Source organism: Gymnogyps californianus, chromosome Z (genome assembly GCF_018139145.2).
Source record: "Gymnogyps californianus isolate 813 chromosome Z, ASM1813914v2, whole genome shotgun sequence".
NCBI lineage: Eukaryota > Metazoa > Chordata > Aves > Accipitriformes > Cathartidae > Gymnogyps > Gymnogyps californianus.
The window spans coordinates 49,876,885-49,899,420 of NC_059500.1; the positions used below are offsets into that span (position 1 = coordinate 49,876,885).

The 22,536-nt window shown below is 36.7% G+C and overlaps 1 protein-coding gene across 2 annotated transcripts in view; it reads left to right on the plus strand.

Moving 5' to 3' along the window:
* ZDHHC21 (zinc finger DHHC-type palmitoyltransferase 21) overlaps nucleotides 1-22,536 on the plus strand; it is a 37,264-nt gene that overhangs the window by 5,310 nt on the left and 9,418 nt on the right. Inside the window, exons 2-7 of one of the 2 annotated variants that reach the window (XM_050913368.1) lie at nucleotides 1,858-1,954; nucleotides 2,042-2,071; nucleotides 2,849-2,947; nucleotides 5,708-5,819; nucleotides 7,387-7,525; nucleotides 16,684-16,800. In XM_050913368.1, coding sequence (XP_050769325.1) covers nucleotides 1,918-1,954; nucleotides 2,042-2,071; nucleotides 2,849-2,947; nucleotides 5,708-5,819; nucleotides 7,387-7,525; nucleotides 16,684-16,800 — 534 coding nt within the window. In that variant the 5' untranslated portion in view covers nucleotides 1,858-1,917. Of the gene's footprint in view, nucleotides 1-1,857; nucleotides 2,072-2,848; nucleotides 2,948-5,707; nucleotides 5,820-7,386; nucleotides 7,526-16,683; nucleotides 16,801-22,536 lie in introns of both variants that reach the window. The other variant, XM_050913367.1, reaches the window with a different exon arrangement.

Genomic DNA, 22,536 nt, shown 5'->3' on the forward strand with positions numbered 1-22,536 from the left:
TGGTGCTGGAGCTCACAAGCTCCCAGGCTTCGCCACACTCAACATCTCCATGCCCAGCCTGACAAGCTAAGGCTCTGCCTGCTTCACCTTGGTGCAGTGGGGGTTCCTGTAGCTGCAGGGTCTTGGAGGGGATCTGGTCCATCTCCTTTTCAGCATCCCTGATGTTGTTCAGTCTGCTCACCTCTTCCCACAGCTTCTCTGCTTGATGAGACAGATCCTCCATCAGTGCACGCTTAGAAGGATATAAAATGGTTTTTAGTTCTAAACCTGCTGGTTGCCAAATCTGACATAGAACAGAGGCACATTAAGAACTGGCAGATTCAGGAGTATAATACTACATCATTTATATGTCTAGAGACTGTACATACATGTGTAGTATATTAATACCACGTACACAACAGACTGTGGTGCATGCATGCTACCTATAGTAAAATTAAAAAAGAATAGTAAATATAGGCCTAAATAGTTTTCTATGATTATCATGAACTTAACAGTTTCAAGGGCACAGAAGCTGTATTGAGTAAGCAACATGGGCTTATAAAACAAGTGTTAGCAAATTTGATGCATTTTTAGGATAAAAATAAGCACTTAATACTCTGCTGTACTTGAATGGGAACACACTTTTGCATTAGAAGACAGCAAACAAAGGGTGGTGATAAATAGTGCATAGGAGAAGTGTGGAAAAATGTCAGCTTATTGGGGTCTGATTTTGATTAGAGATCTAGAAAGAGAGAAAACAAGACATTAATGAAACTCGTGGATAACATTAAGCAGAGAAATTGTGAATGTGAGTGAGGATAGACAAACATGAAGCAAGTAAGCAGAACCCCTGGAAACAGAGATGTCTGACTAATGAACAATATGAAATTTCAGTGCAACAAGTAGAAGCTGAAGGGAATGGAAGGAAATCTGTCTGAAATGGACAAGTTCCCTGAAGCCCAGAAATCAGGGAAACTAATGGGTAGGAGAGTAGCCTGGGATTTGTGTGTGTGTTGCAATATTAAGATACGTATATGAAGGCAGCTTGACAAAAAAGTAACAGTAGTAATTCTTCTGTTGAAGGTTCTGCTGAATAGTGCTTACAACTTAGTGCTACATTTTTATGAAGACCAGTTTATGAAGCCCTGAAGTTCATACTGTAGGATTTGGTGGGGTTTTTTCAGTCTAAAACAAAAAAGAACCCAGCACACTAAACTATCAGAATGGAAACCTTGATGTTTTAAGTGTGATTAATAGTGAGAAAACTTCCTATTGTATGATACCTCTTAATGATCTACATAAAAGATGTCAGGGTAGTGTGGTTCCTTTCTCTATTGGTTTGCTATAAATGCCATGAAGGAGGTTTTTTAACCAGGGAGAAATGACAAATTCCTGGGGAAGCTTGTCACTATTTTAGCAAACAAGCTTTTAAAAAATAATCCTGAAATATAGTTGGGAAACTACGATAGGTAGGTGGGATAAATCCTTGTATAACATAAATCATTCCCTGTATTTCTTTTTTGCTTTGCAACCTTTTTATTTTGATGAGAGACATCTTTTCTTTACTGTTTATAACCTTTGCTGCTGCCAGCTGGCTGACAGTTGCTTGCTTTACCTATTACTTAATAGTTTTCCCAGGTACTTGTTTTACTTGCATCTTGATGATGTTACTTTTTAGCAAGATATAACTAATTAATGAAATCATAAAATATTTCTCGTCTTGGTACTTGAACAGTGTATGTAAAATGTCTGTAAGTTTTCATTTAATTCCTTAAATCAATAGCTGACAGGTTTTTTTTTCCTGTTTGAATGTATGTGGAACTCTGTAGGTTGCATGATACTAGTTAATTTACTCTTTTTTTCTTTTTTTTTTTTTAGGTCTCTCTAGGATAATCTTTTCTTCGTGGGTCCTGACAGTTTATTACCTGTTTGTGTTCGATGGGACGACGAATTCACTTTGTGGTTGACCCTCAGGGTTGGTGCTGCTTGGGCCTGATTATCCTTGTCTGGCTGTACAATACAATCTTCATTCCAAAAGTCATCCTTTTTCCTCACTATGAAGAGGGACATATTTCAGTTGTGGCAATTTTGTGTAAGTCAATTTAACTTCGCCCTTTTTTCTGCTAGTAAAAATAATATCTTTCGGCAGTAGTTAACATATATGAGAAAGGTCAGAAAATGAAGAATAAGGTGAAGGATAAAGATAAGAGTACTAGGACACATCCTACATTTTTGTGTTCTGAGAAGTCGAGACACTTCATTTCAAAGGTGTTATGGTAAAACTTGTTTGTGTGGAAACAGAGGAGAAGCATTAATATGGCTTTCAGATCCTGTAGCTAGAACTTGTTGACTGAATTTCAGGCCCCCCTAGAGCTTGTCAGAATTTGGGGTGGTAGTACTGATGGTTCACAAACTGAGTTTTGCCAGTTTTGTCATACATCCCTGGATGGGTCAGCTAGTATGAATTATGCTAATAGGTTTTGTTAGGGAAAAGGCTTGAATTATAACTGGAACCAACTTTAAAGTGAAGATGGACTATTGGGAATGTCCTTTCACATAGAGGCCTTGAGGTGTAGAATGATCGGTGCTTATTTGATAAGACAGTGGAGGAACTTCTTAAATACAGGTCATAGTGGCATCCTGCTGGTGCTATCAAAACAGTGTTCACTGCTACCTTTTCCTCTGCCTTTTAAAGACTGGGGAGTACTTAATATTGTAGGCTGTATGGTACCAAAAATACATCTGGAATTGAATGAGGAGGCTGAGTAATTTCCAACTCAGTGCTGGAGCATCTATATTTTTGATGCAGTGTATAGTAGATATTTTGTACACTTGAAAAAGACTAACAAATGCTTCTTTATTTTTTCAGGTTATTACTTCTGCTCATTGTTTTGTATAGCTTCATTACTAAGAGCCTCAGTAGCTGATCCAGGAAAGCTACCTGAAAACCCAAAGATACCAATTACAGGTACATTAAGTTGTTTCTGTATAATTGGATAAAAGTTATTTTAATGTCCTCAAAATAATTAGGAATCAATTTGATTTTGTGAGATTTGATGGAAACCATGAGCTGTCTCTGCTGAAGCCTATATTGTTAATGAAATTAAAATCGGTATGTCACTGTTTTTAACTTGTAAATTTCTAGCACTTTCCCTTGTGTAGATTCAAAACTTCTTTTTCAAAACTTTCATTCCATCAGAAGTTTAGTTATGTAGGAACTTCTGCTAGGAAATTCTTGCATAGGAAGAATTTTTTTGCATTCTAGGCTTTCAAACATACTGCGTATATTTCTAACTTGATAATATTTAATAAAAAATGTTTAGAGATGGTTAGTCATTACAATTGTACAGCTTTTTTCTAGGTAAATTTATAAGATGTTGAAAATGGTGGTAAAAGGTACTCTTACGCTGGATTTTACCTGTGCATTTTTTACGCATTATTTTTCAGTGACTTATGTTTGTATGGGCTGTTAACCAAACAAATGTGATGCTAATTACATTGCGTTGCTATAGAGTAGCAACTTAACATGTGGGAATTACCTTCTGTCCTTGTGAATTTATCCCACAATTCCTGTATGGTGTCCGATGCTCCAGAAATTGGAAGAAATTTGAAACCTTAATAATTCTCCACAGAGAAAGCCAATATTTTTGTGAACTGTTTGATGCTCTTAAGGTGCTTGTCTAATGCATAGAGCTTTTACATAGCAGTTTAGAATGGAGTAGGGCTATTAAACAGCATAAGCTTTGTCACATTAACAGAAAATACTTTTTGAATGTAGAAAGTGTATCAAATGCAGTGAGGGGTGAATATTTCAGTCTTGTCTTGCAACGTGGTGGAGGCCAGGAGTAACATTTTGCTCTCTCTTCCTGATGTTAGTGAGAATCTAGGATGATGTGTTTGGAAACATGATCTGTTGAGCCTCAGCCCTGATGTTACCATGTGCACGAACTGGGCAGCAGATAGTAGGAAGGGATGTATCTCCCTGGGATTCAGATGTGAAACACTGATCGCAGAAAATCTTACGTCGGTGTTCTTTCTGCTCCTGGTAACTGATCCTTTGATCCAGTAAAACAAAAGGTGGCTCAGACTTGGGTTCTGCAGTCAGAGTTCTTGCTGCAGGAAGAACAACATGGATTCTGCAACCCGAGCTGGAGAATGAAGACACTCAGTACAGCTACAGACAATTACATTTATGACTGAATGTTCATTTACCTGCAAAATACGAGGACCAGTACAAATTCCCTTTGTGCACAAATGTTTCTTTCTTTTTTAAGGGATCCCTTTGAATAGCTCTCCTACCTCTTCATGCTCCATTCATTTCATACGGCAATGATACTTTATAGATACTTCTGAAGATGGAACACTTAGGCTTGACTGTGACATTGATACTATGATTTGGTGTATGCTATGTCAGGGGTTTTGTACTTCCTAAAGTAGCACTTCAGTTCTCTGGTATTCTCTAGGTTGACAGGAAGATACATTTTTGCATGGTATAAATTGTATTAAAAAAATGAGATAGGGGTGTTTCTGAACTCTGCTGATAGCTACCCTATTAGGGAGTGACACCTTTGTGACACTGGATTCGTGGGAACAGATTGTAAATCAGTTTCCATCTGGCATTATTACTAGTTTAATGATCTCAGATATTGAGCTGCTTTACTTCCAGTGTCCAAATGTTATTTTGCAGCAAGAAAGACAAGATTAGAACTGCCTGCAGGTGGCTTAGAAGTGCTAAATTTAACTTTATTTTGTTTACATAGGGACAATGCTTTGCTGTATAAAATTTCAGAATGCTCTACTGTAAAAACTAAGCTTATTTTTTTCCTCCTGAGATTTAAGAAATTTCTCTGCATCAAAAAAGTTCTATTTAGGTAGAAACAACCAGTCAAAGTATTTAAGATTCTCAGTCATGCACCTATTTTCCTTAAAGACAGAAAATATATGCTTTTGTGAATGGAAGTATTACAGTGTTGGTGTGATTTGTTTCACATGTGAAGATGAACTTTCTGAATATGTCACTTGAATTCTCATTTTCAAAAGCTTCCTCTAATTTGCGTGGTGCAATTTGAGATAAATACTGGCTAAGCTGAGCAATAGTAGCTCCTGGTAGTTTCAGCTACTCAGTATCTCTGGAGATCATCTTAAAGAATCTCACATTGGGCATCCAAAAATAGTGTGTATTTTTAAATACAAGCCTATCCTCTATCTGTTCTTTGGTTGCCTTATGTGTAAAATTGCATGTTGTGGGATGCATGTCTTAAAATGCTTTGGGATGGAAGATGTTCCTGAAGTGGGCATTGCGTATTTTATTTTGGTTAGCTAGCTTTGACAAGTTTGAGTAGCAGTATTTCCTCAGGAGGTTTTGGAATGGCAGGGAGATTGTGTGATGGTTCTGTCTAGCAGATATGTTTTTTCACAGTAGACGTGTAAGAAAATAATTGAATTACAGTCTTCCTTGTTGGAGTGACAGCTTTTGTGCTGTAATAATTACTCCCTAGAAATATATAGGAGGCGAGAGGATTTTGGAGAAGAAAACTGGCACAGAGTGGCAGTAATATCTTCCAGTTCAATTGAGGTGACAGTGGGAAAAAAGTTTTTTATATGCTGCTTACCCTTCTCAGATCATAGTAAGAATTTTTTTATCTTTGAATCACTAGCGTATAGATTCATCATCAGCGTGCTGTACTGAGTTTAAATCTCTCTAAGGTGTCTTTACATTTTCACCTAGAACAAGAATATTGGGAATTATGTAACAAATGCAATATGATGAGACCAAAGCGTTCACACCATTGCAGTCGTTGTGGACATTGTGTGAGGAGGATGGATCACCACTGTCCATGGTAAGACCAGGACATTTGTTCTAACAATCTACTGTTGTTTAGTGAATCATTTCAAAGTTCGTGGCCTTGACTATTACTCATTTGTCATATTTCTTTCCCAGTAGTGCTTAATCATGTAGGCATTTAGAGCAGGGAAAGAACAGCTTTGAGACTTTCTTATGTCTACAAGTAAAACTGACAGTAAGAACTGTTGCAGTGTAACATTTTATCATTGTCAAATTGTCATATGCCGTATAGTTTTGGAAAATTCACATATTTGGTTTAAAGAATTGGAATTTTTACTCCTAAAACTGATCTCAATATAATTAATTTGTACATTGCAGATTTATTTCATTTGTTGCAATTTAGTTTCTGATGCTGGAAAAAACTATTTTTTGTAGGAAATTAAACCATATTTATGTTTCTTGGATTGAAATAAAAGATTACAATTTCAACATAAGAGAGGATGCTCTTTATAATAATAGAAATAGATCATGGTTTCAGACAGCTTTTGGTTTTTAGTTTACCAGATGGCTGTGCTGAGTAGAAAATATTATTGACTCATACCATGCCCCACTTGTTATAGCTTCTCTGATTTTGTAGTGAATTTGCTTATTTTGCTGTTCTCTAACTAGTTTCAGTCAAAATGAGCTAATCTGTCTAAAATTCTCTATTTAAACTGATTGTAGCTTAAAATGAAAATAAACATTTCTGTTGGTAGTTCTGAGGTATCATTTCCAGCAAGACAGCAATGATGAACTGCAGAGGACAGAATTGACATCAGGATCCTCCTATGCTGATTTGGCTGTTTTTCAAACTACCCTTTTTGTCAATCACTGCTTCAGAAAATATTGCCAGTATAGCGCTTTTGTCATTATGGCTTAGCTTCGTACTAATGTCTGTGTCAATGCCTGTATGAAATTGCACCCCAACCACGTTTTTTGCATCAGTGTAACTTCTGTGAAACAGACTAGACCTAGATTTCAGAGGTTTTGAATCTTGTACTTAATATTTCTAGAATACTTTTGATTCCTTTACTCCTTTATGTTGGAGTATGCAGAAGGAGTTTCTGAATAGAGATTCTTGTTCTGTCTTCTGTGTCTTAGGCTCCTTCCTAAGTCATGCTTATTTGTCATTGGGTTACCCTGTGACCACATTTATTTCAAACCATTCATTTGCATTTCCAGTTTTTGGACTCTGCATGTTCACAACCTGTGAAATGTGTTGAGTAGCAGAAGATAATACATACTACTGTGAAATTTTGCAGACTTTTAAAAAATAATTTTGTTACTTGAGTATTACTTGCATCTTTGCTATATGAAGATACGGAGAAATATGTCTCCTGTTCTAAGCAGTGATCTCAGTAATACAACCTACACTTTAAGTGGCAGTGTAAGGAAACCACTCCTTAGATTAACTGCCAAGTCTAACACAGAGACCATCACTTTGATTACGAACAGAGTGATTAGTCAGTAGTTCTTATGTTTGCTCTATAGATAATCATAACTTCTCTTATTCACAATATCATAACTGCAGTGTTAAAGTCTTTATATTTCTGTCTTTATGTATACACTTTGTTTCTCTGCAGGATTAATAATTGTGTTGGTGAAGACAATCATTGGCTGTTTTTACAGCTGTGTTTCTACACTCAGATCCTTAGTTCCTATACACTGATACTTGATTTCTGCCATTACTACTACTTTTTGCCTCTGAAGAAAGAAAACTGGGTAAGAATCTGTTTTTTCTACGAAGTGAATAAATAGCTAGTACTGCAATGTAATTTATTTTGGTATCTAGTTACTACATGTTTCTGCTGGCTCAATTGTTGACAATGAAGAGAGTTCAACTAGATATATGTTATTGAGTGAGCAAACTGATTTATGGTAAGTAACAAAATATCATTCTAAAAGGGTATATGATTTCTATGTGTTAAAAACACAACATTAGTTTTCTTAGAAATCTAGGAAAGGAGGACAGAACCAGTTAGGTTCCGTTAGAAGTGATTAGTGAATACTGGGAAGAAGCAAGGTAACTACTTCAGGTGTATTCAAATTTCTTTTTACTTCCTCCAGAGTAAACTTATGCAGAGTATATATCTATCCTAAGTCCCTATTTAAAAATGCTGATATTGCCAGAAAAATGAGAAAAAGCATACGATCATTCCGAAAGGAGAAAAATGTACATTGGTTTTGAAGCAATATTTTGTGTGGCTTTGAAAAGGTCATGCGGGTTAAGGGAGAATTAAGTTTGGTTTATTTTACTTGGACTCTATGCCATTGTCGTATTTCAGCATCTTGTCATCAGCAAAACGCGGTTGAACACACAGAGAAAATGGCCTTATGGATTGGAATAGAGTAAAAAATTAAGGACCTTCTTGCATTATGGGATTGAAGTTGTAAAGTCTCTGTCTGATGCTCATTTATGTCTGTTATCTGTAATGTTCCGAATATTCAAGAGCTTTCCTTGAAAGCTGCTGGATGCTTGAAAGTGCTCGAACAGCAAAACTGATACTCTTGAGGAAAATGTTATGAGATCTTGCTCGTAAAGAAACATAAAAACTTCTACCCAAAATCTGAAAGGGACTTTGTGTTTGTACTGGACTATAACAAATACAAGCGCACTGAAGAGAAAAACCTAGGAAACAAGTTTAAAACATGTTCAAAATTAAGTAACGTTCCAGATATCCTAAGTGAAGAGACTAAGACCATCCCAGAAATGGTAGTGTACTCTAAACTTGGTTGAGATTTTTTCCAAGTACTGAAGTGCTGCAGATTTTTTTATTCCACGTTAATGTGACACCCCAGCATACTCTGTGCTGGTGACATCGCACCCATCTTTCAAGGCTGCTGGAGACTGGCCTTTGGTTATGGGTAAGGCAAGTCCCATGTTCCATGAACAACTTAAGTTTGTTGTATTATTTTGTATCCTAAATGGTATAAAATAAGAATGTTAAACTTCCTGAAAAATTCTACTTTGTGAAAAGAATGGGGCGTAGCCTTCCAAACTTCTTACTTGCTCCCATATCAGACTGCAGTGGATGTGATGTTCCCAAGAAAGCGTATGTGAATATCATGTGTCAAAGGAGATCTGAAAATATGGGAAGACTGTACTCCTTGGATCATCCAGAACTGATAGAAGTGTTACATTCAAGTTGATAGATACCAACTTTTTATTATATGGAATGTACCAAAGTTGAGGATTTTTGCAAATCTTTCTTAAAATAACTTCTATTCTAAAGGAATCTGATTTTTAAATTTTTTCATCCATATGAATATTTCCATTTAAGTAGTTTAAGGAACTCTAGAAATATGGAAGAGAGAAGAATTTTCTGTCTGTTTGGAGCATCTTTCCATAGACACTGCCATGTAAACTGAGACAGACTTGTAAAATGTGTCTCTTAAAATGGAGTACTCACAATTTTCACTTTGTTTCCAGTTTGTTGCAGATGGGCTTTTCATATTCACCTTGTTTTACAGGCATTGTGAGATTTGAGGGAGCTATTTTGATTTGTTGTAGCTGCATTCAAGTTAAAAGGGGTATGAAATTGCAGTCTTTCTGTATGAGTGAAGAAATCTGTCATCTAAGTAAAATTTCATGTGGATATGTTATGTTTTGGGGTTTTGGAAAGTTAATGTTTTTGAAAGGTAACTAAATGTAAATGCCTTTGCTTCTAGTTTCAGTAGCTGTGTAAACTTCTTTCTAATTTGTAAACTAAGTTAACCTACTATGTTTCTGGGCAGAGTAATCTTATACTTTCTATATTCTGAAGGCTTCTTGTGCACAGGGTTTGCAGGTTTCAAGCGCAAAGGCTTCTCAGTGGTACTGATCTGAATACTAGACTGGGTATTGGAGTTCTTCTAGAAGGAGTGTTATTTTCCAAAGGTAAAATTTTTGTATGAAATTGGCGGTGCTCCTCTAATAATGTGATTTCATGGTAGAATGTTTCCTTTTCATTGTGAGAGTCCCCTGAATGCTCTAACTTACTTTAAGTAATTACACTGTATTTAGATAACGAACCCAAGTTCTGTTTGTTAGCCTTGCTTTTTAAAAACAACATGAAAGGGAACCAAATTATTGGCTTGGAGGTGGTCTGTGCAAGAGAGGAAAAGGGAAATCATATTTACTTCAGACAGTTTACAACCTCTAAAGAGGTAATAATAATAGTTCAAAAAATGAATACGTGTGAAACTTTGTTCTTGATGGTTTAACTGGGTTAATTTCAAGTCTTTTGGAGAGATCTACTTTTAATATCTACTCTTTAGAAGATGTGACAGGTTAGGAGGCAGAATGCATATGCAATAATTATTTTAACCCACTTTAATGTAGTTGCCTGAAGAGTGGATCAGGTTCCCATGTTTGGCTGCCTAAATTTATACAGAGTCATGGAAAAAATGGAGTACTTTTAGTTTTGGTTTGTTTTAGCTGTGGTTTTTTTGGCTTTATCAGTTTGCATATGTGGACACTTCAGATGACACTTTTCCTTTTGAAAAACTAGATCTGTGTTATAGTATATAACATTCTTTGTCCCAGACAGATAAATATGTCTACACTGTATAGAAAAACTTAGTAGACACAGCAGGTCTGGTCTGTTCAGACATTTGTTAAGTCTAGTATTACACTGAATAGTATTTAGCTTTCTCAGTTTTCAGCTGCAGGATTGGAGGGCACACACTGAAGTACAGAAAATTAAAAATAATTTCCTCGGGTGTCTAGTCAATGTATCTGCCCAGAAGATGACATCAGAGCCCCATTAAGCTGATTTTTTAAAGTGTTGCTAAGGATATGATGCCATATAACTTTGTGCCACAGAATAATTTGTCAGAATTATGTAATTTTGACATCAAATGAACAGGACCGGTGAGAAGATTTCCTTACTATTAGTTAGGTTTTTAGGCAGGCATCCTGCAAGATTCTTTTAGTCTTTGTATATCAATTAAAGCTGAAGTACCACAGCATTCCAGAGACTGCAGTACCTTCTACCTTTCATGGAAGCGCTATTCTTTGTCAAAATTTTGGCTGTAACCAAAAGCTTACCTTTTCTGAATTGACAAGGGCTAGTGTTTAGCACAGATTCAAAAAACTGGGTAATTTTTTTCTAAACAGCCATCTGGAATTAGCTTATTCCTGCTCATTAAAAATACTTGTGAATTTTTTGGCGGTGTGCCTTCATCTTAATTTTTATTCTTTGGATATAAAATAGTATAACACAGAAGCTATAGAATTAAAATTGTTTTTAATGCTGCTGTGAAATAATCATTTTATCACAGTACTGATTAATGCATTATGAAAATATGATCACTGTATGCTTGTTAGTATTTCCTTCTGAATGAAAACTTGTGTTTTTATTTTTAAAGGGTTAAGTAAGAAAAACCCAAACATTTTTAATTTAGTATACTAAGGTGAGTGTGATAGCTTTAAAGCTAATGGCGGAAGGCATTTCAATAAAGATACAATCTTTCAGCTTCAGGTCTTATAGCAGAAAATTGCTTCATAGTATTCTTGGCTCTTGTCATTGATACACTGTCAGAAAGGTGCATTGTGGTTATTGCCTCTGTTTGTCCAGCAGGAGGAGTACAATTACTGCTAGAAATGAAGGAAATGGTAATTAAATTGCCTGTGTGAGATCCTAGCAGAAGAAAAATATATAATTTGAATAAAACAGCATATGAGTTCGTCTGCTAGCTTTGGTGATTTTCAGAGGCTGAGACTGGAACGTTCTTAATTTTGCATCTTCATTAAAAACCATCAAGGTCAGGAAGTCTGTATCTTTCAGGAAGTATTCAGTCTTGTGGATAGTGAGATGAGAAGAATAAATACGAGTCTTCTCATGACTACATAGTTGCTCTCTACATGGCTGTGCTGGCACAGATTCTAGACACAGCTGGTCAAGTAGAAGCAAAAATAAATGCTTTGGCAGTATACTTTACCTGATTCATAGAAGGCTTTTAATCTCTTCAGCAAAAGAAGTTTTGCTGATACATTCTGTTTGCTAGAAATGTTGCTGGAATGATTGTCGTAGCAAAAACCACTGACATATAAAAACCTAAACCCCTTTGCTCTGATTTAGTTTTATTTTGTTCCTGGTTCTGCAGTTATCCATTGCGTATTATGAAAATATTGTTACTTAAGTACTTTTCAAAGTGTTCTGAGCTCTGTTGGTAGAGGGGGAAGGAACATCATGGAGGAAGCATTGTGGCAATATCAGCCTGCTCTGTCTGGGACTCAGCTTTCCCAATTCCAAATAAAAGGTGTTGGGAAATATTCATTAGATTTTGATAGAAAATTATTTACAGTAATATTTATTTCAATATTATGTATTAACTAATATTAATTGAAATCTGGAAATCTGTATCATCCAAAGTCCATTTATATTGTAAAGAGAATCTAAAGGAAACCTTTTCTCTTAAGGTCATGAAATGACCTACAGGATGTGAGCATTTTTAAAAAAATGAAAATACATCAAAATTTTCCTTCTCAGTGTTCTGCAAAACCAACCTAACCCTGCTCTCCTCCTGTATAATTACAAGGACAGTATATGACTATTGAATTAAGTTTAGAAAGTAAATACATGGTCTGTAGGGAAAAAATAGGAACGTTGGAGAGGATAACATTTTGTTAAAACTTAATATATTGATAGTGTCATTTTTATGCAAAGATTGGATGACCTTTTCTTAAAATCTATTCTAGTCTGAAATTATTTCAGTATTATCACTTTGGATTGAACCCTGCGTAGACAATTGTTTTTGAAATCAGAGTGCTATTCCCATTTTCACTTTAAACCAAATCAGTCATGAATCAGACTGGAAAATTGCTCATTTAGCAGACCTGAAATACTCCTGAATCAAAAAGTGCTTTACATAAACATCAGTTGTTACTAATAATAAATATCTCTACAAAAGGGCTTATTAGAATGCAGCTCGTGTTCTGTGAATTAATTCTTTTTTTTTTTTTAACATGAGCGAATTTTCTCCCTTGTACCTCTCCTTCCTCTTTCTTCCTGCAAAACCTGCAGTCTGTATTTTTTGTTTTGCTTTTTTGAATCCGACAGCCTGGCTTTGTTCTGTGTTCTACACTGTTTTTATGATAGCCAAGTTGATAGACTGACTTCATCACCAGACTGGGACAGACATCCCGGGCATTTGCAACTGAGAACAGACAAGCAGGTTAGCATGTGTTACATGAGGTAGCCCTTCCCCAAGAGAAAGATGAAATATCTTAATATATTTTGTTAGTATATTAATTTCTTTGTATATCATATTTCAGTAAAGAATCAAGATTGAATAAATGAATCTTACATTGTAAATTAAAATTTATGAGGGTTGTTTTTCACTTTGTGTCTTCTGGAGCACATACAATAGTCCTGTGTTGGTCCTGCTGAAAGCTCTGTCCTCTGTACAGTGTGCTGTTTTTGAAGGAAGACTGTAAACCTTTGAAAATAATAACTCAATGCTGCAAATAGCAGGGACCGTTAAATGTTTTCATGCTTTTTTGTTGTTGTTAGCAGGGTAGAAAGAAGGTTGAATTTGGAAGCAGTGGTCATATCATTGATTACGATCTTGAGCTGGACCCATCATTGGTTTTGACCTCTGTCCTGTATGACACCATAAAGCTATAATAGCTGCTTTCCTAGTCAATGGTACTGTTCATCAGAGGCATCGTCTGTAACAGTTGATGCTCACAAATGAAGACATGGCATGTGTTCTGCCATGAGGCTGAGGAAGTCTTGTGTGAATCTCTCATGGAGACTGGCTTTCTGTGGAGTGTTTTGGTATTGCCTGTTAGATGCCAGATCTCATGGTTTATAATCCATTCCTCAACATAATCCTACAGACCTACACTTTGTTTCTTATTTTGTGACAAGCATCCATTGTACACATTTCTATCCGTTTTTATAAGTAGCCAAGAATCCTTGCAGTTTGACTGGATGAATAGAAGTAGTGGCTAAAGGGAGCTTAAAAACCTTCAGAACAGGCAGCAGCCTGGGGGGAGGGCACATCCTAGCTGTGTAGGAAATGCTAAGTAGAAAGACAGTGGCAGCAACCCACCTGAACTGAAGTTTTGACGGAGCAGTTAGGCTGTGATGTTGACAAAAAGGAGAGGAGAAAGGGGCTACCTGAAGGGCAGCTCTCACGTTGTTAAAACTATGCATTTAACATCTGTGCCAAGGCCACATATGTCAGCCTGGCCCAACGTGGAAAAAAGCTGCTATGGGACAAAACCCTATTGTGCTATGAGAGAGAGTTCATGCATTGGTGATGTTAGTTTACGTGTGCTTATGCTTTGTGGCTCAGTCTGTGTAGTTCTTTCTCTTAGCACAGATAGTGTGATTTTGGAGGTTGGGGGGGGCAGGCTGTCTCAGTACTCACACTGCACTGAGATTGCTGAGTCCTAAATGGTGTTTGAACAAGAGGATCTGTTCAAAATACATTGAAAGAGGGATTGATTAATTATTGACTAGTCTTGGGGGTTGATTTATTATAGTTTTGATTGGTTTTCTTAGCTGGAAAAATGGTTTTTTCAGTTCTGAGAAGGAATAATAAAAACAAATTGGGTTGAGCTTTTATGTAAAGCAGCAACATCCTAAATGTATAATTATTATTATTACTGTGATTTAAATGGATTTTTTTTAAATAGTCTTTTTTTCTCTTTTCATGGAGTTACATGGTTCTATTTCAATGCGGAATTGTGAAAGTAGCTCTGTTATTAAGGTCTGATTACCAAAAGACTCTGTTCCTGCATATACTTTGGTTTTCAACAGAAAAATGCTGTTCTGTCTGTACAGATTGCTAGGTGAGTGCCCAGTATTGATTTCCAGGTCATCGTTGCCTCAGAGACTTTGATTCCCCTAGGGTTGTGTAATGGCTGGAAACAACATCGGTGATGTCACCTCTTCTCGCTATTAATTCAGCAACCCACAGTCTTTTGTGGTAGGTGCTTTCATCTTTTAGGAAGGAAGGAAAGACAGAGTAGTATTCTTTGGTCTTCGGCGTGAAAGGTGTTTCCTTTTCTATGCCTCTAGTTTTAACATAGGTTAGAAGGGCCAAATGCAAACTGCCTTCTTTACGCTAGGATTTTCTGTTGTCGTGTGTTGGGTGATGTCTCTTTTTCCTGCTGAAGATGATGCTCAAGAGAAGGAACTCTTCCAATTAGAGTGTTGGGGGGATGCTAAGAGCTGTGTTATAAACTTTTTTCTAATGGGGGAGTGTGATGCTAGGTCTAGAATGTGACTTCACTGTTGGCACTCTTCTCTTACATTTTACTGTTTTCTGTCAAGTTGAGTTTGAATACGTTAAAACATTTCTGATATAATAAAACAACATACCTATGAAGATATGAAGAGAAAGTATTTTACAGCTAGTAGAACTTGTGTCTTACCTTGCTTTTCTTTAAAGCTTTGATGGGCTGGTGGAAAGGGGAATAAAGCTTAGTATGAATGCTTTTGTTTTGAGTTGATTTAACTTTGAATTAACTTGTTAACTGAGTAAGAAAAGTTTAAAAAAAAAATAGAAATGAAGCATATATTTTCTACAGCAGCAAGAAAGGCCAATACTAACAATAGCTGGCTTACCAGTCCTGAAAAGGTGGTTGGGATTTGCTTTTTGTTTTAGCTGGTTAACTAGTGATTTCTGCTTGTTCATTAAATATTGACTTTCTTCACAGCTTTAGTAGCCAGTATAAACTTTTTTCCTGGCTTTATATTTTGAACCTTCATGGAAATATTCTAAATCTAAAATCAGACTTTTTTACTAAATGTAATTTGCTTTAACTATTCTCTGTTTAATTAAAACCCAGTGTTCCTGAATCTAAAAATTCCTCTTCCTTAAGTCCTACTGGTTGAACGTAAAGAAGGAAAGTTCAAAAGCAGTGGGTTGTTTTTTTTTTTTTTCATTCAGTTCACTTTTATGTTCTGGTTGTAATTTAAAGTTTACTTGAAAGGTTTTAATAGTTTCCTGCTGTGATCTGGCTTTTCTAAGTGGAAAAACAGATGTGCAGATTCAAAAGACAGCCTTGAGAACATAATCGTAACTTAGAAATAAGAGAATGGGTGTGTTAACTCATTATCAAAGGGTAAGATGGGGTGTGAACTTGCAGTACATCTACAGTAACTGCCATGTACAAATGTTTTCCTGTGATAAAAATAAGGTGTTTTATCCTTTGAAAAAGATCTATAAAACACTCTTACACTTTTCATATTTTTTGTTGGGTGAGAGCAGGCTTCCCAGAGCAGCTGATACAGTAAATTCATATTCTCCTGTACCCTGAGGCAATTTGGTTGTACACCCATATCCAAAGTTACAATAATCCACTTAAGGCAAAGATTTAAAAGATGAAGATAAGTTTATGTTGGATAAGGGACAGCATTACAGTGAGACCAATCCAATACAGATACTTGGATTTTGTAGGTACCATCTTCAAGAGTCAAGCTAGGAATGTTGTTATTTTTATTACAAAAGAGGTGATGTTAAAATGAAATTTGCTGTGGCTGGGAGCCAAGATGCACAAGTCTTATAAATCAGACTTTTTAACAGAATGGTTTTCTTATGTTTTGGAGCTTGTGTGTAGCAATCTGGCATGGTTTGAGATGGAAGATTCAGGAATAACCTATTTGAGCTCGATCTATTCCCAAGCCTTAAATACCTGAATGAGGTTTTTTAACAGTTTGGCAAAAAAACCCCAACTGTTTACGTGTATAAATAAAAAATTATTGGTTTATAGTTTTAGCACATAAATGTGTCAGTGATTTGCAATGTAGCTCAAAAATCCAGTATTTGCCTTTAGCTGTAAGTCTTCGGGAACAGCTCTTACTTAGTATTTCCACTTGGTTCAAAGACTTCAATTAATTTGTAAGTGCTAAAGTCTCTCTCTTCTTTCTGTCTTGTTCTAGGATGTTTTTGTATTTAGACATGAACTTGCTCTCCTAAGAATATCTGCCTTCATGGGTCTAATAATATTAGGTGGAATAAGTGGACTCTTTTACACTCAGCTAATGGGTATTTTCACTGTAAGTATCTGATTTTAGAAGTATATACTAGTTTTATTTTCAATAAAATTAATAAAAGCAGAAAAGTAATTGCATTTAAGGGAAGAATAGAGAAACACTTGCACTATGAGGCACCTATTTGGTATGTGGTCTGTCAAGACTCTTGTCTCCAAGGAAGCCTTAAGAAGCCTTCTAACAAACAAGTGTCTAATAATTCACCTATCAAGGCAATTTCCTGATTTGTAGTAGTAAAATAAAACCATACATTGTCCTGGAATTGCGCAGCGTACAAGGTATGTATTTGTGGGTTTTGATTTTTGTTTTTATTTTAAACTCTTACATGCCCTCGTCTCAATTATACTTTGTGACAGCGTGGCCCACTGATAAATCATACATTTGGAGAACACAATTTTTGTTAAGTATTTTAATAAATGCGCTTACGTTCCTATCTCTTCAGTTACTAAACTGTGGAATGGAATCATGTACAATTTACGGTCCAAATGCATATTCTGTATTTAAACGTACTCTGCATGGAAAAATTTTGCAGTTAAATGACTTTGGTAATGTAATAAATATCTACAAGAAACAAGCTTTTGTTGCTGTAACATCCTGTTCTGTACATTAGAAGTTACTTACTGCCAGTGAATTCCTTAAAGTTATCTTGAGTATCCATAGAAGTGTCTGAAGTACTGCAGTGTTGAACAGAGAGGATACATTAGTTGGATCTGTACATGTCTGAAAGGGTGTATGATCTGGCCTGCAAAACTTTTTTTTAAAGACAATAACATACAAGATGACAGCATTTTTGTGACTGCAGCTGATTGAGATCTGCCTGAGCTTTCATTTTGGGATTATGAGGGTTTACACAGTATTAACCTTTGTAGGTAGGTGCATAATGGAAAACCTCCTAACTGTATTATGTAATTCCTTTGTATGGAATAAAGGACAAAAATTATTGTATAGCTTTTCCTTCTGTTAGATAAAATAATAATATTGCTTATTGTTTTTATTGTATTACCTTTACGTAAGTTTACTGCGTTCTGCTCTTTGTGCGTCTGTAGCTATGCTGTGTATTATTTTTGCCATCTTCCAGCTGCTCTACCAGACTCCTTTCTGCACTTTCTGTCAGCCCCCAGGTCTACAGATTTACCTTTGTGCCCCTTTACTGTGTGCCTGATTTCTGTTCCAGGGTCTTGTTGACAGGTTCTCACCTCCCTGTTTAAATGCTGGCACACAACCTTTGCGTCTGCGTCCTCTAGAGTTGGGATTTTTTTCTAATCCGATGCTATGCCTTGCTGGGTATCTAGCTGAAGTGGTGCAGACATCTGAATTGTGCTCACCCTCACTCCCAGTAGTGGGAGACACAGAAACTCAGGGAGCCTTAGAGTTCAGATGCTGAAATATGGATGTCTTTTTAGTCTCTGTTAAATGGATATTTGAGAAGGAACAAAAAGCCATGGGATCGGTACTACACTAAAACACAGAAATGATACAGAAGAGAACAAGGAACAAAACCTAAGTCTACCATTCTGTTCCGCGTGCTGCCAGAAGCTGGACTAAATTTTGGCCGTGGCCATCAGTGTCCATTCAGATACTATTAGTACACATGAAATAAAAACTCTCAGACTGAACCTGATTCTGTCAGATACACCTGAAACTTGGGACATTTCTGTTCTGACATAGGATACCAACTGTGCTGCCTCTGCAAGAGGCATGAATTCCCAGTATGTTCTTTCACGGTTCTGAGATGTAACAATGTCAGGCTGCTACCACCACTGCAAACTCTTATGAAGTGCTGTAAAGCCCTTTTATTCTATGTCAGTTGTATAATATACTGTGAAGTACATCCCATTGCACTTACTGAGCTGGCCACTATCCTGGAACAGATGTGGGCTAATAGCATTTTCATCTCCAACCTCCTTTTATGTGCTCATATCATAATTCTGTGGATCGCTTAGCTGCAGCACGCCTGGATACTCTCTCTTGTCCTCTTTGCCAAACTTTGTGCAACCAACACACCACAGTAATTGCGGATATGGATGGACTATGAGAGGCAGATGCTGGAAAGTACAGATCTTCTGCATTGGGGCCTCTCATTGCACCCTACTTGTAGCACAGGGGCTACTGTTCTTATGGACAAGTTTTTAGGTTTGGGATTGTTGGGTTGGGATTGCTGGGGAAGTAGAAATCCGTTACTGGGAACTCCAAACTCTAATTCATTCACACCACATGGATGCTGTTGCATTGACTCATTGAAGAACGTAGGTCATCTAGTCCATCCCCCGTTCAAAGCATTTGCATACCAGCAGCACAATTGTCTTCTTCGTTTTCATTCCTTTCTTCGTGAGTATAGAATTGGCAAGAATAAACAATACAGTCATTTTGAGGAAATCTGCTGGGGAACAACTAGTCAGACTTCAAATGAACAAAGCCGAGTCTGTTTGGTGAGGTTGTGCTTAGTCTCCAAGTTGCGTTAGAAAATCTTTCTCTACAAATGGTTTTTAATTGTCAGCATTGTAGTGTGGGGATTTGCTTCCTCCATAAGCACTTACTAATAGCTTTGGCTAGCCAATGGAAAAGGCAGAGGAGAGGGCAGCAGGTGAGTGAGCAGTTTCTCTGCAGACTCCCCGAAGACGCTCCTATGATGCATAGAATAGGGTAACAAAGAAACTGGATATATCCACCCACAGTGCTGAGTGCACAGCATGGAAGACGTTCAAGTCCTGTAGAAGCAGTGGACTGTGATCACTAAAAGACAGCGATGTTCCTACTGTGTACTGTGCTGGAGTTACTGTTCAGCATCTAACCTTCCTGTACAAACTAAGCAAATTGTATCTGAAATAAGCTCTATTTAAGATAATGAATTAATGATGAAATTAAGCTTAACAGGTACAGGTCAAAATTTATTTAACAGCAGAACACAATCATTGAAGTGTAATAGCGCAGACTTGAGCTTAATTTAAAAGAAACTCAAACACTTGAAGGCCTAGATATGCACAGTTAAAGCATTTGTGTTATATTAATTGCTCCATAGCTATTCTTGATAGCATTAATTTCAGTGATTGCTGAAGCTGCCCAGAGATGTGTGCAAGAGGTGGACAAGAGTATGGGCCTTTTGAAAAAGGTGAAGCAGAGCAGCTCTTGTGCTTGTACAGGAAAAGAGATAATAAACATTTTCCTAGTTCATGCTCCATGCCTATGTTTGCAGTTTTAACATCAAGCCAAGATTAGTTCCACAGCTCCTGGATAAAAGTTATTTTTAAATAATAGAGACAATCAGCATTGCAGCTCTGTGATCTAAACTTTGACTGATAGATACTGTTGCTAAATGAGTTCAGCAAGTTCAGGTTTGTTGGGGTTTAATGTTGTTATTTACCTATATTTCAAATGCTGCCAAAATTGTATTTTTGGAAGGAAAAATAAACTCAAGATTTATCAAACTTTGACCCAGTAGCAAAACTTCCTGATTCTCCATAAGGTAAACTTGCTTGAGCATCATTATATAATTTTCCAGGAACCAAGGCAATAGTTTCTGTTTCATCTAAGTAGTACAAAGTTAAGGCAAACTTTTTCCAGGAATATGGGACGTGCATAATAAAAAAATCCCCAGTTCTCGGTCTTTCAGTATCTTCTACATACACAGAATGTGCTCTGCTTAGTGTCAGTCTCACAGAAGCAACTTGGGGTAATGAAACCACAGAGTTTTTGTCATCCTTTAGCATCATCAGTAATAAGGAACTGGGACCTGAAATGGCAACTTCGTGCTTCATTGTTTGTGGTTGATTTCCACAGTCTGATGACTCTGCTCAAATGTAAATGATTGGAACGTAGCATGCATTGTGAAGTGTGATATGTACCCGAGGTCAGAGCACTCATGCTTGTTCTTCATATTTACAGAAGTTTATCCTTTTGCCGCTGCAGCAAGATAGATAATGTTGAATGTATAGAATTGGTTTGCATTAAGTGACCTTTGTATACAGCATTTTTATAAGCTGAGTTTACTAGAATTGAGCTAAGTGATAGCTTGACAAGCCATAAGAACGAGCAGAAGTTTTTCATAGGATTTTAAGGGGAAATATTGGCATTTTCTGCTCTTTGATAAATTTTCTCAGAAGTAAAAAAATGTTGTCCAACTGAACATGTAATGGAAAGGATGTATCTGATATACTCAAGCATGTTTTTCTGGAACAGGGCAATAGCTAAAACAGGAAAGCAAAGCAGCACTTATGAAGTGCAGGTGAAATACTTTGCTGTGTGTGCTGGCACTTTCCAAAATTCAGTGGTGTTGTGCAGTTGACTGATCTTCTCTGCCTATCATTGCATAACTCTCATTGGTTATAACAGTAGATCCATTATGTAAAAGTTCTTTAAGAAGAACATGCATGTAATCTGCTGTTATCCTGTTTCACGTGTGTTCAACAGATACTAAGATGCTTGGAAAAAATGTGCTTTCTGGTAAAAATGAAAACTTTGTAACTTGTGTACTCAAATTTGGCTCTTGCACAGAGAATGTTCTTAAGGCTGTACTGCTTGAGGAGGTGATTAATAGACCAAGTTACCTAACACACAGTAATTTCTCTGAATACGTTTACGACCCCTCTTACTGTGGTATCACTGTTAGGGTATCATTAGCACAAGGCTATTCATATCTCATCTAGAGGTCTAGGAAGCCAAAGAGCAAGGGAGGTGACTTCCTACAATGACAGGAGAACAGCTGGTTGGCAAAACCTGTCCTTAGAGGAACTTTTGACATTAATTGTTCCGATGAAGAGGGGAGCAGCTGAGGTGGCCTCTGTATACGAGATTAGTGCTTTCTCCCTAGAAACTAGCATATGTGAAACACACTTCTAGCAGAAGGGGCACATGGCTTTTTTCATCCTCCTTCTCCCATTGCTTTCCCCAAGCTTTGTTTGCCTTTACTCTCATCATCATCCTGAATTTTAACACTTCTTCCAGCTTGTACCTCAGATAGCTCTTGGGGGAACTTTTATTTGGATACTTTGGAAATAGAGGTATCTAAGTTCTCTCTAATTCAGAAGTCTCTGAAATAGGGAGAAATTTAAGATCCTAATTTAGGAACTCTAGGATCCTAAGAAGATACTCTTCTTAAAATCTCAGCATAACAATTAGTCTTCTTACTTACAATTTTCGTGTTTCTAGAGAACTGGGTGGAAGAAATCAGTTTCACCCATGAAGAAAGCACTGTCTGATGTAATTTCCAAAATGATCATGCATTTATATTGAAGGCCTGCTTATCTTCCATGCTTGGTGCTTGCTTTTCCAGTCCTCTATTCCCTGTCATTGCTTGTACTGCAAATTTGAATTTTATATTCCTTAACTGGAAATGAGCCTGTATTCTTACATTCCCAGGCAGCATGATGTTTTTTAGTGACACTGCTTGAGAAGTAAAAGCAAGCTTAGCATAAAACAGTAAGTAAAAAAAAAAAAAAACAACAAAAAAAGATTTTTGTCAGTTGCACCCTAGAAAAACTAAATGTTCTCCTACTGAGAATAACTTTTTTTTTTTTTAATTATTGTTACCCCTTACTTCAGACTACTTCTAGCTGCTTGTACTCTCGCAAGCAATTATTCCTCTTTTGCCTCAACCACTACAGGATAACAAGATAGCTCTAGTATAGACACTTTCAAACTCCATGAAGGTAGAGAGGTGTTTTTTTATGTGGTGGTTTGTCATAAATAGTAAAAATACTATTTATAGATAAATTATCATTTTGCTTTAGATAGATAGTTCCATTT